This window comes from Leishmania donovani, chromosome 11 (genome assembly GCF_000227135.1).
Source record: "Leishmania donovani BPK282A1 complete genome, chromosome 11".
In the NCBI taxonomy this organism is placed as follows: domain Eukaryota; phylum Euglenozoa; class Kinetoplastea; order Trypanosomatida; family Trypanosomatidae; genus Leishmania; species Leishmania donovani.
The window spans coordinates 71,485-88,723 of NC_018238.1; the positions used below are offsets into that span (position 1 = coordinate 71,485).

General features: G+C 63.1%; 4 protein-coding genes and 1 pseudogene across 4 annotated transcripts, besides 1 other annotated feature; all 5 read left to right on the plus strand.

Annotated features, from left to right (window-relative positions):
• Window positions 1-477: 477 nt before the first annotated feature.
• LDBPK_110270 (NADH-cytochrome b5 reductase-like protein) lies at window positions 478-1,515 on the plus strand (the record flags this gene model as incomplete). Its single annotated transcript, XM_003858957.1, has 1 exon — window positions 478-1,515. One exon carries the CDS (start codon window positions 478-480, stop codon window positions 1,513-1,515), a length of 1,038 nt encoding a protein of 345 aa, XP_003859005.1.
• A 3,480-nt stretch (window positions 1,516-4,995) lies between these two features.
• Window positions 4,996-5,130, plus strand: LDBPK_110280 (annotated as a pseudogene).
• Window positions 4,996-5,130: a sequence feature.
• A 2,514-nt stretch (window positions 5,131-7,644) lies between these two features.
• On the plus strand, window positions 7,645-9,036 carry LDBPK_110290 (hypothetical protein, unknown function; the record flags this gene model as incomplete). Its single annotated transcript, XM_003858958.1, has 1 exon — window positions 7,645-9,036. The coding sequence occupies one exon, from the start codon at window positions 7,645-7,647 to the stop codon at window positions 9,034-9,036; it is 1,392 nt and encodes a 463-aa protein (XP_003859006.1).
• An 805-nt stretch (window positions 9,037-9,841) lies between these two features.
• Window positions 9,842-10,666, plus strand: LDBPK_110300 (hypothetical protein, conserved; the record flags this gene model as incomplete). Its single annotated transcript, XM_003858959.1, has 1 exon — window positions 9,842-10,666. One exon carries the CDS (start codon window positions 9,842-9,844, stop codon window positions 10,664-10,666), a length of 825 nt encoding a protein of 274 aa, XP_003859007.1.
• Window positions 10,667-11,833: 1,167 nt separating this feature from the next.
• Window positions 11,834-17,239, plus strand: LDBPK_110310 (hypothetical protein, conserved; the record flags this gene model as incomplete). Its single annotated transcript, XM_003858960.1, has 1 exon — window positions 11,834-17,239. The coding sequence occupies one exon, from the start codon at window positions 11,834-11,836 to the stop codon at window positions 17,237-17,239; it is 5,406 nt and encodes a 1,801-aa protein (XP_003859008.1).

The following is a 17,239-nucleotide window of genomic DNA, read 5'->3' on the forward strand; positions in this document are numbered from 1 at the left end:
CTCCGACGCTCCTCGAGAGTGCCAAACAGCAACGGAGGCATCGGAACAGTCTACCCAGAACGGTGATGGTGCTACGGTGTGTGGCACCCACACTCGCCGCCGCAGATGTGTTTCCTCGTTATACCGTGTATGCATCTCTCCCCACATCCTTCGCCTTCTTACGCCGTCACCGCGGCCACACACACGCACACATATATGAGCGGCTTCCATAACCGCCTATCCAGAGAGCCCCCACCACCACCACCACCACCTCACCGCATGCCGCCAAAGCCGTGGGAACAGCAGCTGACGGGGAGCAGCATGTCGCACCGACGACCTGCACCGGGGGAAGAGGGCAGTACGTTTTCGGACTTTGAGTACCACCATCAAAGGCGCGGCGGACATGACGGGGCGGCCGGCGAGCAGCGACGCGGCCCTGCTGCATCGCCACGGCGGTGGTCCTTCACCCTGCAAGACATCCCGGGCGCCGTTCAAGGCATGTTCAACGACGTGAATAAGGGCTACGTGGCCCGCGTGACAGCCGCCGTCGCCACGGCGTTTGGTATGAGCTACGCGGTGTACACGCTCGTGCTGCAGCCCACGCAACAACGTCGGCCGCTGGCGAAGCGGTGGAGCTGGTGTGCACCGCCGGTGCCGATCACACTGGTGGAGAAGAACAGGGAGAAGGGCAGCAGCATGTTCGTGTACCGCTTCGCTTTGCCGAACAGTTACGACTACGCCGGGTATGAGCCGGTCAGCTCTGTCCGGATGATGAGTGGGAACGTGCGCGAGCTCTCCTCGCTCTCCCGGTGGTACACCCCGATCAGCCACCCCGACGAACGCGGCTTCATCGAGTTCGCGATCAAGGACTGTGATCCCGGCCGCATGTCTGCTCGCCTGCGCTACCTCGAGCCGGGAGACATCGTTTATCTCGGGCGATGGATGCGGGAGTTCCCATACCAGCCGAACACCTTCAAGGAGCTCGGCGTAGTGTGCACCACTTCCGGCGCCTCCGTGGCGCTGCAGCTCATGAACATCATGGACAAGAACAAGGCCGATGACACCAAGCTCAGCCTCCTCTACTGCCACCACACAGCCACCGACATTCCGTTCAAGGATACCTTCTTCAAGGCGTATGCAGAGCACAACAAGAACCGTATTCAGGTCTCGTACAACGTGTTGGCCGGTGGACGGCGAAGGGGGAGCGCCGCGCCGATCGAGCCGAACATGTACGTTGGTAACATCGACCCTGAAACAATTGCGGCAGCGCTGCCGCCGCCGGTGCGCATTGTGGAGGCCGGCGCCGGCGTCGGCAGTGGCACCGCGTCGCAGCTCGCGACGTACCGCCCTCAGCTGCTCATCTGTGGGCCGCAGTCGATGCTGGCATTTCTGTGTGGTCGCGTCAGCTCCTTCGGAAACTACGGCTACTGGCAGGGGCCCTTCTATCGCTACTCTGGCTTCCTCAAAGACATGGGCTACACCCGCTCTCAAGTGTACAAGTTCGGCGTTTCGACACACTTCCTCGCAGATCATTGACGGGGTGTACACGTGTGCGCGATGGTCGTCATGGCAAGGGCAAGCAAGACAATGTTGACGGCACATCATCAGGAAGGAGACGCGGGCGAGTTACAGCTCAGCTCTTTCTCTCTGGCAGATGCAGCGGCGGCATCGCTGGTGGTCGGTTGGTCGGCTGGCTCGATCTGAGAAGGCTTTGCTCGTGGGGGCGATGGTGGTGGTGGTGCTGGCCGCTCACCATCAGTGCGATGGTTCAGTTTGCCTGAACTGCTCTGCGCGTCGGCGTCTGTGTGGTGCAGACCAAAGGAGCGAGAAGAGGCGAAGAGGCCGAGCACGGAGGTTATAAGATGAAAAGGCGTCAGCGAAGTCGCCCGACCCCTCTGGCGTCGACCCATGAGTGTAGGTGTGTGATGGTCTTCACTGGAAGGTCAGATGGCCATGAAACCCCGGAGTACAGCGAAGCGCGCGGCGCCGTCAGGCCTGCAGACAGCACACGAAGATCCTCACAAGCACGGATGCACACACGCACACAGCCGCACGTCAGCTCTTTCATCTTTGGGCGATGCGTCAGTGTGCACCATGCATCAGCGGAAGGAGCGCTCGCGCACTCATGTGCGTGCGCAGCTGTGCGTCGACGGTGCATCAGCCTTCTTTGATGCCTTGCATCGAAGCGAAGGTCTATACTTCGCTGGTATGCGCCTCCTTTCTCGCTCGCCTCGGCCTCGTTGACCGTCGCGACCACCTTTCCGGCGCCCACCTGCCAGACGGCTCTCTTCGGCGCGTGCGTGCAGGAGCCAGCGCCGGGGCACAGAGCCGCACAGGGGCGAACCAAAATGGCGGCATACGCGCGTGCACGCAGGCACATGCAGGCACACGAACACGACGGTGAGGGCGTGCCTCGGGCGCTGGCTGCTGGCGGCTTGCCCCTGCTTGCTTTCTCTTCCCCCTCGCGCCAGCGACTGCACGTGCAGCAGCCACTGCAGAGGAAGTTGGGCACGCGCAAGTCCATCATTGTACCAGACATTCCACAGATGCCACTCCATGCCGATCTCTCTCTCTTGCGCGATAGGAACTCTGCCGGGCAGGAGTATTCCGTACGCGGCTGGTGGTCTTGATGGTGCAGATCGTGGCGCCGCTTCCGCTGAGTTCCAATGGGCCGATTGCAGATGGTTCAATCATCATGATGCTGCAGGAGGGTGTGCGGGTGTCGGAGGAGTGCGCCTGCACCCGCTGCCGGAAGACGAAGCGAATGCGGGCATGGGTCTCGCTGAGCACTCGGACTTTGTCCAAATCCTCAGAATCAACTCTTGTTGCCCAGGCTGGTGCATGATCCAGACCCTCGTTGTCGTCTTCTCGACAATCTACGGCGTCGCATTCAACGGGTGCAACATGGCCCCACCAGAGACCCGCGACACTGCGCTGGCCTTGAAGAGGGCCTTCGACAGCCTCCTCACTCAGGCGCGGCTCTCGCGCGGGCTCACCCTCTGCAGCGCAAGCTCCCGGTACGAGCGGACGATGGGCTTCGTGGCCCTGATGTGTTTAACCGCGAGCAGGAGCATGAGAGGGTGAGATGGTGCGAAGCGAGCACGCAGCCGCAGAGCAGCGGGAAATCCGGGTGCCACGACGGGCACGCGGTAGGGAAATGGCCCCGCCGACCGTGTAGGTGCGCCGCTCATGGGAAGCACCTTTTCTTTCTTGTCTACTGGAGCTGTGGCTCACTTTCATGCGGATGGCGCCTCTACCATCGCTGCTGTCCGCAAGGGCTACACGCACATTCATGTAGTCAACGGGGAACTCCATCGCTGCATGCCTCCCCTGCCGTGTGTAATCTACGGCTCGTTACACACAATGCGGCGAAAACTCCGCCGACGGACCGAGCCGCGACCCCGTTTACCAAGCGTGGCAGTGCACAACTGGCGAGACGGTGAGGTGCGACAGTAAGCTGCAAAGGCAGGCATATGCGTGCATGTATCTTCTTACGTGAAAAGACGCACTCTATGCGTGCCTTTGTGGCGCTCGGTGTGTGAGCGGCACGACCGCACCCACCGCCACCGCCGAAGTCGGGTCGACTGAAGCGAATATGCCGACACGCCCATTGACCTCCGTGTAACGTTCCCTCGGCCCCCCCGCCCTCCACCACCACCACCTCTCTCCCTCTCTGCTGGCGCCGAAAAGGAAGTGTGCAAATGCAGACACCCTCCTCAAGCTCACTTCAACCGCGTGTGCGTGCGTGTGTGTGTGTGTGGGTGGGTGGGTGGGTGTGGGTGTCACTGCCTCATCACCACCACGAAACACTCGTCGCAACAGGCGATCACGTATGCTCATGTGCCCTAGCCAGGATGCTGCGGAGACGGTGCGAATGGAGTCGTCCAATACCGGTGCTTGGCGAGAGGTGAACGCTTGTGCGGTGCCGCATTCCTCCAAAACCCGCTAGCGGACCTAAAAGGCCGCTGCACCCAGCGTCACGAAAGGCGCGACATCAACGTTGCACCAACGGCGCGGCCGCGTTATGGGGCAGCTCTACTGGAGCATCTGCGTTGCGCTGACGTTGATGACGCTCTTCCTCACTGAGCTTCTACTAGCGCGGTCGGTGTTGAGGCCTGTTGTGCCCACAGCCTCGGTCGGCCATGCGGGAGCCGATCAAATGAAGGCTGGGCAGCGAGCGGTGGCGTCATCGTCATCAACGTCGCGACCACCGGCGTCCACGGAGGCTGCGGTGGGCAGCAGGGAGAACGATGCTGCGGCGACGGCAGCCGGCAAAAGGGGTGGCATCGACGAAGAGCCGCTGCCACCCACGGCTCACGTACTGTGGGTCAATGCCTCGCCGGCCCTGGCCTCACCTGATGTGATGTCATCAGTGCACGAATCGGCATCGGCACCCCTGCACGAGCAGGTGGCCGACGCAAACCGTTCAGCCGTCACTGAAAGGAATGCCGCAGAAACGACAACCAACGCGGAGACGTTGCATGCACTAGTCGAAGAGTGGCTGACCTCATTGGTCCACCCGAGTGCCGCCACCGGAAATCCGTCGCAGCAGCAGTAGCAGCAGCAGCACCCCGACCCCTGTCACGCATGTGCCACCACCACAGCCGCCGAAACAGCAAGATGAGGAAGACATGCGTGATAGCCCTATGCCCCCTCTACGTCCTGCGCCGTAGGCTAAAGGTGATGGCAGTGTTCGCCTGTGCCACTCGCTCTCCATTCTTACCGTCCTGGCAGGTGCACCCTTGACGGCGCCGAGAGTCTCGGGGCGATGCCACCAGCCGCATCCAAGACAAGGAAGTGCGGCTGCTGAAGAGGGCCGCCGTAGGCCTCTACCGGTTGGGCACGGCGCAGCACGTCAGCTTCCACGAGTGGCTCCTTGTTCACAGCAAAGTGCTGGAGGTGGCGGCGCAGAAGAGTGAGGAGGCCATGGTGCGGGCGTGGTGGCGCGTGGCGTGCAGCGAACAGGAGGCAGCAGCGGCCCCCTCTGTGACGGGGCGGACCTCTGCCTCGAAGCGGATGCTGCATGTGCGCGTGGCGGGGCTGCCACACACATCACTCACGAGTCCTCTAATGGCGAAGTTGGCGTTCGCGCTCCTGCACGGCGTCCGGCTTGTCGTGACGGAGTACGTCGCTCTTCACAACCTGCAGTGAACCTTGACGGGGGCGAGCAGGCTTGTCTTCGGTGGCGCAGCAGACGCGACGAGTGCTGCGTCCATCGGACGCGTCGACTCGGCTAACTCCAACACTTCGCCCTCTTCAAATGGCAACGTTGTGCAGAGCGAAATCACGCTAGCTCCTCAGACGCTATCGAAGAACGCCTGCCCAGATCTGCCAACGAATGTGGTGAACCAGGAGCGCAGCGGCACCACAGAGGGCGTGCATGCATACCGCCTGCAAGTGTGCGCGTCGCAGGAATGGCGCCAGCCAGAGCGCGAGGAGGGACTGCAATTCAAGCTGATCGCCTACGTGCAGAAGATTCGGTTTCCAACTACAACATCCCCTTCTGTGGTGGCGTCGGTCCACAAACCCATCTCAGACGCCCTCATCTCAAGTGCCGCCACCGCCAGAAACGCCAATGCCACCGCTGGTGCTGAGGCGACTGCAACGAGTGAGATGCCGATGCAGAATGGGCTGCACATTGTAGCTTACAGCGCATCCGCTCAATTCCACTGCCAACGCGCGCCTCTCTACGGCACCCGCATACTGGCTCCGCCGCTCTCGGCACACATCTGAAGCACCGTCTCCACCCCTCACGACTCTCTGCGAGGCGCTCGTCAGCAGCCAGTTGGGGCTTGGTGATGCACACGCCTTTCAGGGGAGCACCTTCTACCGCGTTTTCTGCCAGGAGTGGCTGCAGTTCGCGCTGCTTCCGAGCCCCAAGGCACCGGCACATGGAAACGCCAAGCTGGACGCAGCATCCGAAGCCGAGGTGGCGGGCCTCATGGTCACCCTGCGCAAGTCCCCGGCACAGCGCGAGAGCGACGTCGAGGTGTAGCAGATGGACATGGCGCAAAGACTCGGCGACGGGTTGTGCACGGTGGAGTGGGTGGCACACCTGAAGGCAGCACAGCTGCACTACCGCGAGATGGCTGAGCGTAAGCGCTGGCGTGCCGATAATCTGGCGTGCCGATAATCTGGCGTGCTCAACGACTACCACAGCCACAAGTAATATAACCGGACTTGCCGCCCATCCACCCGCCTCTCCTGCGGCGCCAGCAGCCGTGCCGCGGCTCTCCCTCTCTAACGCAGCTGGGTGGTCGCCGTACTTGAACCAGTACGCGACGCTTCTCTTCTCCGAAAACACGGCGCAGCTCTCGCGAGTGGCTGGCACATACCTCTCGTTTCTGCCGAACGTCAGCTACGCCCTCCAGCACATCCGGCGCACGATGGAAAGCAAGCTTGCCTCTGTATCTCTCAAGTGCACGGTAGAACGGACACGGCGCTTCACCTCCGTGAAGCAGCCAACCGACCGAGAAGTTGTCTGCCTTCCCTCCCACCTCTTCCGCGTGCACCGGCACGCTGCCATGTAGAATACGCAGTGGTTCCTGAGTTACCTAGGCTTGCGATGCGTGCAGCACAAGAGCTCCTGCCTCGGCGGCCTCTTCGAGTCGGAGAAGCGCACCCTCCAGAACATGGACCGCTACCTCTCGACCACCGGCAAGTGGAGCCGCGGCGAGTTCCGCATCTGCATGTCGGCTGGCATGTACGTCTCGGACCCCTCGAATGAGCTTTTATGATACCGTGCGACGAACAGGCAGCCGTGCTCGCTGTGTCTGCCTATGTGGGGAGGGAGGGCTGTCTGCGGGCCAACTGCTCATCCATGCGCAGCGCGCTGTGCATGTGTGTAGAGGTGTGATGGATGAGCGGGAGGGCGCAGACCCAAGGAAAAACTCAACTGATGCATCAGGTGTGCGCCGTTGGAGGTGCAGACATACGCAAGCGCGTGCAGGCAGCATCAGCCCTTGGATTCTACCGTCTCTGTGCCTGTGCCCGTGTCTTTCGCCCATTCGCAGACAAGCAGGCACGCGCACTATGCACGCAAGCGTACCATCACCGTTATGCCCCCCCCCCTCCTACTTCGTCCACCACTACGACCACCCCACCTGTGCTCTCCCTATCCCGCTTGTGCGTTGTCTTATGGCACAGGTCTCGGCTGTCTCGGCGCACAATCGCCGCCGCCGTTGCAAAGGAGGAGTCGTGCAGCCGAAAGGACGCTGAGGGAGGGGTCCGATCGTGTGTCCGTCCTTCTTTGTTGTTTTTCGCTTCGCTTTTCGCGTGTCTATCTCACTCCTTCACCACCACTACCACCACCCCCTCGGCCGTGAAGCCTTCACCGTGGGTTGGCGGCGACCCTGACATAAGGCGTGCGTGGGTGTGAGATAGGCGCACGCGCCCCTCCCCTCGAGGGCCACCTACGTTTTATAGAAGTGGAGCACCGAGCACACGCATAAAAGCTTGATCTCCCGCCTGCTCAGTGGCTCTCGCCGGTGCACAGGCACACATACACTCATATACAGCCTTGCGCGCGCGCACTTGTGGTCTTCGCCTACTCCAGACTCTGCGAGCCGTAGGTCAATGTCATCGTCGCGTACTCGGAGGCAGCCACAAAGGCCAGTCGTGGCGTCGACGGATTCCTCGGCCCTCACGACAGTGAACACGGATGACATGCTGCGGCAATGCGAGCGGCTGATCGTGCAGCTCTCTCAACAGGTGCTGGAGCAGGAGAAGGATATCCGCTCCCTGCGGGCGGCACTGCACTCCAGTCCACACCGGCAGCGCCGACACCGGCAACGGGGTGGTGATGAGAAGCGCGAACGTGCAGCGGCCGTCAGCACGGCAGAGAGTTTCAGCGTATCGGCGGAGGGGCGCCGGCATCATCACGCACATCACATCACAGCCAAAGTGCCCACACAGAGGAAGATGACGCACGAAGACTCTCGACTGTGCCTCACTCTCCCATCGCCGACGACACCGCAGGTGTCCCCCATCAACTCGTCCGAGGACGCGGGCGTCAACTCCACCACGGGGCCCTATCCAGAAGCCACTGTCGTGGCACCGCACAGCCCCCAGAGCAGCGGAGCAGGAAGTGCTGTACCCTCGCCGACGCGCTCCGCCAGCAAGTCGAGCGGGCAGCACGGCATGGCGGCGGCGCTCGCTTTTCCGTCTATCGTATGCGACGTTAGCAGCTTCAGCGATAAGGCCAACGTCGGCCTAACGCCCAGCACTGTGTGTGATCGTCCTCCGTCCGGCGAGGCAGCAACTGCAGACGCGCTTTGGGCATCGTCGCTGCTATCAGAGCAGGAGAGGAGCAGCAGTAGCAGCTCCCTCGCCCGGCACCCTCGCAACACTGCACAACGCACGCGGAATGCACAGTTCGAGACCCCGCGAGTGAAGTTCGATAACCAGGATGCAATGAGCTACCTGCTGAGCGTGTTTTCCAGCGTCAAGTCAACCCGTGAGGCCGATGGTGGTGCGACAGCGGCGATGGCGGAGGTCGGTGAAACGGCTCCCTGTGGAAGAGAACATCGCGGCGGTGCAGGCGTGCGCTCGCCAAACGCACCGCTGCAGCGGCAAGGTGAGCATGTCGCGCGGCGACTCTTTCGTCTTGACCCTGTCGATGAAGATGAGGGCAGCGAGAGCGGCAATGAGCACTCGAGTGGCGGCGCTGTGTCCGACTATGACCGTCCTGCGGCGAGGCGCCCTTTTTTGCCGCCCTCGCGCGACAAGCGATGCGACGGCGACGGCAGCGCACCACCGAATCACAAGACGTGCGGCTCCTTCGATGAGGACGATGCGTTCTTGCAGGAGCGGTACGCGCGCATTGTGGCATGCGCGTTAGCCGCTGAGTTCACCGCCTTCACCACACTAGTGGGAGAGGATGAAGTACAGCAGCAGCGAGGATGCAAGACGGGGCCTCGCACGCCTACGGCCGCTCGGTGTCGCACCACGTCTCGGCGCGATCACAGCACCAGTGCAACGGTGTCGGAGCTACTGCAACTCTTCACTTTCCAGCCTGCCACGAGACATCAGCCGGACAGTGATGGGAAGGGCTTGTAAGGACAGCAACTCCTCGGCACCACCACGTAGTGGAAGCTGGCACTGCAAGCTTTACAGGAGCAACGGTTGTGGTGGTGCCACACTGCCGTCTGTGTAATGGTACATGGTGCGGAGTCTGCAGGGAGTAGCAGCAGCGAGAGGGGCTCATGCGGAGGCAAGGCTGCCGCATCTGCTCTGCACGGGCATGAGCCCTCAGCTCTGGCGCTGAAGGAGGCGGCGGGGGTGCCGGCGCCTGCGATATCGGAGGTGGTTCACGCGACTCTGCCGATCACAGCGATGCTTTGGCCACGTGCAGTGGCGTGTGGGTGTCTGTGCACCTCTGTGAAGGCATCTGTTCATAGAAGAGGGTGCGGGGGGAAGCTCGCGGCTCCCGTGCATCGACTTGGTTTCTTGTGTCGTTTTACATCCTCTCCCGCTGCGTGTGAGCATGTGCCTGTCGCCCGAGCAGCGTTGATGCTATGTGAGCTAAAAAGAAAGGGGGGAGCCTCCGCTGATGGGGTGTGAGCCGCACGGTCGATTTGCGCCACCGCCATCGGCAAGCATGTGCGGGGGCGTCTCGCGCCGCAGCAGCCGCATCCCACCATCACCACGGCCCAGCGTGTGTGTACGTCGTCTGCACTGTGTCACGGTGACGCGCACCGCACCCATGAGGCGGGCATGTGCTATCGCCCTCGCCTGTTCTGTGTCTCTCCTCCACATCGAACCTCCTCTCCCCCCCCTCCTGCGCCTGCATTCCGCGCTGGCACGCGCGGAGAGTCACAAACCTGAATGAACGGAGCAGCAACGTTTCTTGGTGCCCCTTGTCATGGAAGCGACTGCCGCGCTACGCGCTGCGGCGGCATCGCCCTCGCCTCCGTCTGCCTCGCCGTTACCGCCACGAACGGCTGAGGTACTTTTGTCCCTGGCGCACCGTGCGGACCAGGCGCTACACGAGCTGATCACGACGCACCACGCCTTCGTGACGAATCGTACGCAGCGCTTGCATGGTGCCCTCTCCATCGCCGCTGCACACGCGCAGCTGGTTCTACGGACATTAGAAACGGTGCGGGAGCAGCGGGAGCGCGAGCGACACCGGGTGCACCAGCAGCTGCAGCAGCGGTCCGGCTCTTCGGCCTCTCCCGCTACTCGGACTGCATCGCCCTCTGTGGCGAATCGGGCGCCGACGAAAGAGGAGCGCCAGCTGTACATGCGGCTGGAGAAGGCCCGCATCGACCTTCGCCGCGTGCTTCCGCGCGCTGTGGCCGAGGTCGAGGACGCAGAGAACGTCACCGAGGGTGACGTGACGTCCACCTCAGGTCGATCCGCCGCCAGCACCGCGGCGGCGCTCCGCTCGCTGCTCCACACGCGGTCCATGCTCTCGATGGAGCTCAAGAAGATGGACACGGCGGTACAGGGGCTCGCCGGTTCCAGTGAGTCCCTCGCGACCCTTCAACAGTCGCTCCAAGATGTGCACTCATCGATGGAGATGGCACAGCGCATGGTGCGCACGTTACTGACAGTGCAGTCGCGCGATGATCTGCTGCTGCGCGTGTCTGCCGTGCTGTTTGCGTTGGTGGTGCTGTACGTCGTGGCGCAGCGAGTCTTTCGCCTCTTTCCTACCACCGTGTACGTCACCTTGGACGAGGCGTGAGAATGGGAAGGGGTGGGGGGCTCCGCGATGGTGCGTGCCTGCGTAATCCGCCCCACGTGTTTGTGGGCCCACGAGGCTGGTGTGAAGGGAAGCAGTTTTTGCCTTTACTGCTCTACGGTATCGTCTCGATCGCTCGCTCTCTCCTCCAGCGCCGCTATGTTCAAGTCGCATCCTCCGCTCACATACACACACACGCGCACGGTCCGCCTATATCTGCCTGCACTCTGCGCACGCACCGACCCTCAAGTCGACACGCTCACGGGTGTGCGACGCGCGTTTGCCAGCGCCTGTCCCCTCGCCCCTCGCATCTCCACGTATGGTCTCGGACGGTTCACACACACACACACACACCTCGACTGTAGGTCTTTCTGTCCTGCCCCCCCCCTCTCCCCTTCTCGTGCAGCACCACCACAACGACCGCACGCTCAGAGAGACGCGCTCACCGCCCCACAACTGTTTGTCTGCGAGCGGGTTCGGTGCTGCGATACAAGGATGCCCGTCTCCTCGTCACGCACTTCGCCACAACAGCGGCTGCCCTCGAATGCGCCCACATTCACCCATGACGATGTGAGCGCCTTCCGCCTGCGCCCGCTATCCTATACAAACGCGACCGCCGCCCCTTCGAGTGCGGCGGCGGCGTCCACATGGCAACTGCCGCATCTACAACAATCGGCCGGCAAGAGTGCGACGACAACGACAGCAGCAGCGCGTGGCCTCTTCAAGACTGCGTCGGCGCACCACAGTCGAAGAGCAGCTCAGCCCGCTACCTCTGCAGCGTCGATGAGCGGCTTTGAGGCGATACGCGTGCCGCCTGCAGCAACCCCACGTGTCTACGCAGCCCTCATCCCTGCTCGCGTCCAGCCAAACGAGGACAACAAGAGGGATAAGAACGATGCGAATTGGCAGAAGGCAAAGTCGTCTCCGCCACCCGGTGCTGGGGCCAGCGTTGCCGGCTGTGCGGCTGCACCCCTCCACGAAGCGCTCGTGGGCTTGCCAGCGTCAACCACGGAGAACATCGTGGCACCAGACCTGAGCGCTGCCGAGACGCGGCAGCTGGCGCTGTGGACGCGCAGCACGCCAGCCTTTACCGCCTCCACAGCGCCGGCTCATGCCTCAACGACCTCCTTCAACGGCCCGCTACACCACTGGTGGCGTGAGCGACAGGCGATGCGGCTCCACCAGCGCCATGTGGCTGCGCTCGACGAACAGCTGAGCCCGGCTCTCGAGCAAGCTGTGCGAGCACTGCTGACGTCGGAAGAACATCATTGGCAGCGCGAGCTGCAGCACCAGCGAGAGCGAAAGAGTGGGGTGTGCCTGGTACCATCGAGTGCATCGCCGGTGCCGCTCCACAAGATGGCGGCGCTGCTGCAAGCGCTGCAGCTGGTCCTTCATCAGACGAGCGTTTCTTTCATCGAGGCCCAGAGCAGAAAGACCACTGCCGCAGTCGCCACCGTGGAGGACACGTGTGATGGAAATCGCAATGCAGGACGGCATGTCGGTCTCACAAGCACCTCAAGCAGTTTCACGGAGCAAGAGAACGAAGTGGAGGCGCAGCACGCATTGGAGCTGGAGCAGCGTCACGAGGTGCTGCAGGCCGCCCTCAACACGGAGCGTGCACTGGCGGAGGAGGTGAAGCAACAGGTGTCGACGGCTTTGCCGACCGGGGCCGGCGTCTCTGTTGTCGCTCTCCCTTGTGACCGCCCTGTCCCTGCCCCCGTGCTGCGGCTAGAAGCGGCGGTCAGTGTTGCGCTGCTCTCCAGCATGATTGAGAAGGCGGAGTCAATCACGGCAGGCATGGAGTTCGCAAGCCACCTCCTCCGGCAGTACATCCTGCCTCACGTGTACGCCGACTATGCCGGGTGGGCGGCGGTGCGGCCACGGCTGGGAACGCTGAGCGAGCAGGTCACCCACCTTGCAACCCTTCCGCTGCGCGTCCAGCAGCAGCAGAGCCTGATAGATGCAGCCGTGCAGGCCCAGGCCGACGCGAAGTACCTCGAGGGCGTTGTGAAGTCGTGGACGATGCGCGCGTGGCTGCAAGGAGTCATACGGCACCGCCAGTGCCTCGCCCAGCAGGCTGCAACGGAGCGCGTGGTTGCACGACTACGGGGACGTGTCGAGCTGCATCGGATGTTCAGCGCGTGGCGGCGAGAGGCACAGCGCGGGCAGCAGCTTGTACGTGAGGCACGGATGGAGGCGGCGTACATCGAATTTCTCAATGAGTCGAGGCTATCAGCGCTGCGGGACAATCAAGCATACGTGGGAACAGCGGCGACAATGGCCACGGCTCTGCTCATGTACGGCCCCGAAACCTCAGCTGAACCCGTAGCTACAATGTGGTCTCGTGTTCAGCAGCAGCAGCTGCAAGAGAGCGGGCAAAGACAGCAGGAACTTGCTGCTGGCAGCAGGGAAGGATCTTCAGCAACGGGCATCCATGCCAGCGCCGCATCCACAATGGTGGACACCCCTGCCGGATGGGCGGTGGCCCCCAGCCACTCGCGAGGGAGGAGCGCGCAGGCGTCCCTGTCGCCCCCTCCCAGCCGCCATCGCCACGAAACGCACTCCTCGAAGCGCAAGGGGGCGGGCTACAGCCGAGTCCAACTCTCCTTTATCCGTCGGAAGGCTGCCGGCGTGGCGGCGGCAGAGCAAGAGAGAGCCGGGGAGGCTGGCACCCGCAGCTTGCAGGGAAGCAATGCCTCTGCGGCCAATGAAGTCGTTGCAAGAGAAGATGGAAAATGTGGCATGATGGAGAGGTACATTGTGCGGGATGCCAGCAGCGAAGACCAGAGTGAGGGCAGTAACGATGAGGACAACGCCATCGATGGCGGCGGAACGCTGGCGCAACTCGTCTACCTCGAGTCCCACGCTGACGATATCCAAGACGAGGGCAACAGGTCATACCACGCGCGCTCTACAGCGCCGTCCACATTCCCAGCATCTGACATCAACGCATCCTTGGCGGAAGCCACTTCTAGTCGCGGAGGTGACGCCGGCGGCGTCCCGATGCACCCTCTCTTCCAGACGATGCTAGCGAAGCTGCACGAAATTGACCGGGTCAACGCCTATCTCCGCGCGGAGCTGGCCGTGCAGTCTCGGCGACTGCGCAAGGTCGAAGCTGCAAATCATGGCCTGCGTGAGCGGAATCGCCAGCTGGAGGATGGCACGCTGCAGTTGCTGCGCGACAAGCTGGAGGCGCTCAACACCGCACAAGAGCAGCTCATGACGATCAAGGAGAAGAACCGCCAGCTGCGGCACGTCCGCTCTCGCCTGCGCGCGCACCGGCACCGCCCGTGGCAGAGCACCGTGCTGCGCGTCGTCGGAGACATGTGCGAGGTCTCCACAGCGGCAGCCGAGGGTGCCGACGAGGCGCGCGTGCACGCGGATCGCTACGGCACAGGGTGCACCACTAGCGACGATGACGATGGTGACGAGGGCGAGCTCGGCAACGCCTCGCCTCATGCCGCGAAGTCCGCCGTGGCTGCCGAGGCGACGGCGGACGGGCGAGAGGCGACAGCCACCATGTCGGTGACATCGGCTTCCACAGAAAGCCGCGCGGCGCCGCCACGCAGCGAAAGCGATGAGGAACGTCTGTTCAGCCGCATCGCCCCAATCGTGCTGCGCTCAGACCGTCAACTCCCTGATGCCCTTGTCATCATCGCAGACTGGGCCAACAGCTGCCTCGACGACCTGGAGTGCCTCGACGACATGAAGGATGGCCCTCTAGCCGAGCGCTTCCACAGCTTCAGCGAGGAAGCGCGGAGCGGGGTGCTGATCAGTCGACTTCTCTACTACCTTGCCCTGCCGCGGTACCGCACCACGACGTCGGCCGCCGAGATGGAACGTGGCGTCGGCGCGAGCGTGGGCATGAGCGACTCTGCCGGGGCCAGGCTGGATGGCATCGATCGCCGACGTCAACTGCTGGAACAGCGTGGCGTGCAGCTAAACCCGCCCTTCCCTGTGTACGCAGACTGTTTTGGTGATTTGCTGGCCGCACCGCCTGTAGAGCGCATGTCCCAGCTTCTCGCCTTTGCGACAGAGCTCATGGCCGGTCAAGACGTCTCGGCACAGGAGCAGAACGAGGCGTGGCGGGCGAACACCACAAACGGTGAGAATACAAGCGGGCAGGCCACTGTCGACGTTCGTGTGAGCGCGGCAGAGGCGGGGGATGTGAAACGGTCGCCGCGAGCCGCCGTGGCGTCGCTGCCTACGCTGTCAGCTCCGTTGCCGCTCCACACCGTGGTCGACCCGCACGCCATCGTGCGCGGTGAGAGGTCAGCCGTCATCACGCTCGTGGCGCTTCTTTACGTCCGCTTCGCGCACCCCTTCCACCACAAGAGTCTTCAGAGCGCGAAGCGAGAGCGCAGCGCACTGCTGTACCTCTGGAGCGGCGGCCAAGCGACAGCGGCCGAGCTCAACGGCAGCCTCCGAGATGCTGCAGGAGGGGGCGGCAGTCCGGCGGAAATTACGGCGACGCTTGACCGGGCACCGCCATCCGGCTACTCGATCGAGGCCGACATGCTGCGTCAGCTGCCGACAGAAGACAAGACGGCGTGGCAGCTCTTCCGTGAGCGTTGCCTTCCTGTCTTCGGCACACAGGCGCACCCCTTCCTGCTGCGCGGCGGCTTCTGGCCAAGCGACGCCTTCGAGAGCCCTGAGCTGGCCGCGATGCTGAGCACCCTCGCCATGGTGCTGCGCCGCTCACTGGAGCTGCACCGCTGGCATGTTACGCTCAACTGCCTGGTGCCGGTGCGCACGTATGGTGGGCTGAGCAACGGTGTCTTTACCGGACCGTGTGCGTCAGCCCCGGCACTACTGCTGGGACTTCGTCAGGACGGTAAGGAGAACCTCTCCATCGAGCATCCGCTCATCCGTCAGTGCGTGGAGCAGCGCCAGCAGGCCTACCTGAACGCGCTGGCGAGCGAGACCTTCGGCGCCTCTCTCACCTCCGTGGACGATGAGGCAGCCAAGCCGCCGACACAGCAACAGCATCTGACCGACCCCACTGCTGAGACGGCGTCACTGACGGACGCCATCACCGGTCTTTGGCAGGAAGATCTTCTCTCGCTCTTTGTGCAGCGCGCCACCCTCTCCGCACACCTGGCGCTTCCGGTTCTCGACCTCGGCAGCTGGCGCATGCTGTGTAGTGACCTCGGAGTGATCAGCTTGGCGAGCCCAGATAGCGAGGACGCCGGCGCGCATGATTCTGCGGTGCTCAGGAGGCGCGAATCTGGTCAGTCACAGATGCAAGTGCAGTCATTATGGTCACGCCAGCCGAAGCCGCAGTTGCAGGCGATAGACATGGAGGTAGTGACCAAGCTCTTTCAACGCGCCGTCATGGCGGTGTCGTTCGCTCGGGATGAGGTGGACCCCGCAGTGCTGCAGTCGGCACGGACCGCCAGGGAGGCGTCGTCGCAGACGGCGCCAGCGGCCACGGGGCTGCGCCGCGAGGGTGACGACAGGCGGAGTCGTTCGCCGAAGTCATCAATGCAGCATCAGACGCTACCAGACATACAGATGGACATGACATACCCGTCGTTTGTGATGGCGCTTGTGCTACTGGCGCACCGTCTCTACCCGGCCTTCATCTCGGCGACTCCAGCAGGCGTAGCAGTGCAACCCTTGTCTTCACCGACTGCCTTTGTCGGCAGCTGGGAATCTAGCACCCTCGCCAGTAGCGATGATGGGCGGCTCGGGGGTCCCGCCTCGCTGCCGCCGTATGGCGATGAGGCGAACCGCAGCCGCCGCGTGTCGAGCAGCAAGCCCACCTACTGCTCCCTTATGGAGGCTTTCAGGCTCATGATGCAGGGCATCGTGCTGCCCAGCTCCGCCGCCCACCTGCAAGCGACAGATCCTCGCTTCGTTCTTCACCAGCTCACGCGTGGCGTGAGGACACAGGTGGTGCTACGGAATTGCGCCCCAGCGCTGCTGCTTGTGTTTCAGACTTATAGCAAGGAGGTTTTCGGGGAGCCGGGGATGGTGCGCAAGGATGTGCTTCGGCTTCTGCGCGATGCGATGCTCACCAGCACCGAGCTCTCACAGCATCGCATCCATGAGCTCTTTTCCAGCTGCTCTGTGCTGCGCCAGGCGAACGAAGAGGTCGCCATCGCCAACCGCAAGGAGATGGATCGGCTGGCGCACGCCAACGGCGGCCCTGGCAGCCTCCCGTTGTCGTCGCGACGGCCAGGCTACCGCGCGGTGCGTATCGTCGATCCAGATGCCGCCACCGAGTCCGCCGTCGCGCAACCAGCGCATCGAAAGCGCGCCCACGTTCTCACCTTCGAGGGCTTCTGCGATTTTCTGTGCGTCCTGTGCGGCTTCAAGCAGCCGAACGTGTTTGTCCCGTTTGAGGAGCGCCTGCTCTCCTTCCTGCATCACTCGCTCCTGCGGCCGCTGACGCACATGGTGCCTGCTCTGGCGTCGCTGGTGTCGCGCTCGCAGCTAGCCGGGGGGTCGAACAGCGTCTTGGTCTCTTCTGGCACAGCGGGAGCCGGTAGCGTCAACAACGACGGCATCTCCAGCCACACGGGCGGAGGGGGTGGCAGCGGTGTGATTGGCGCGTGCGGCGCAGCCTCGTAG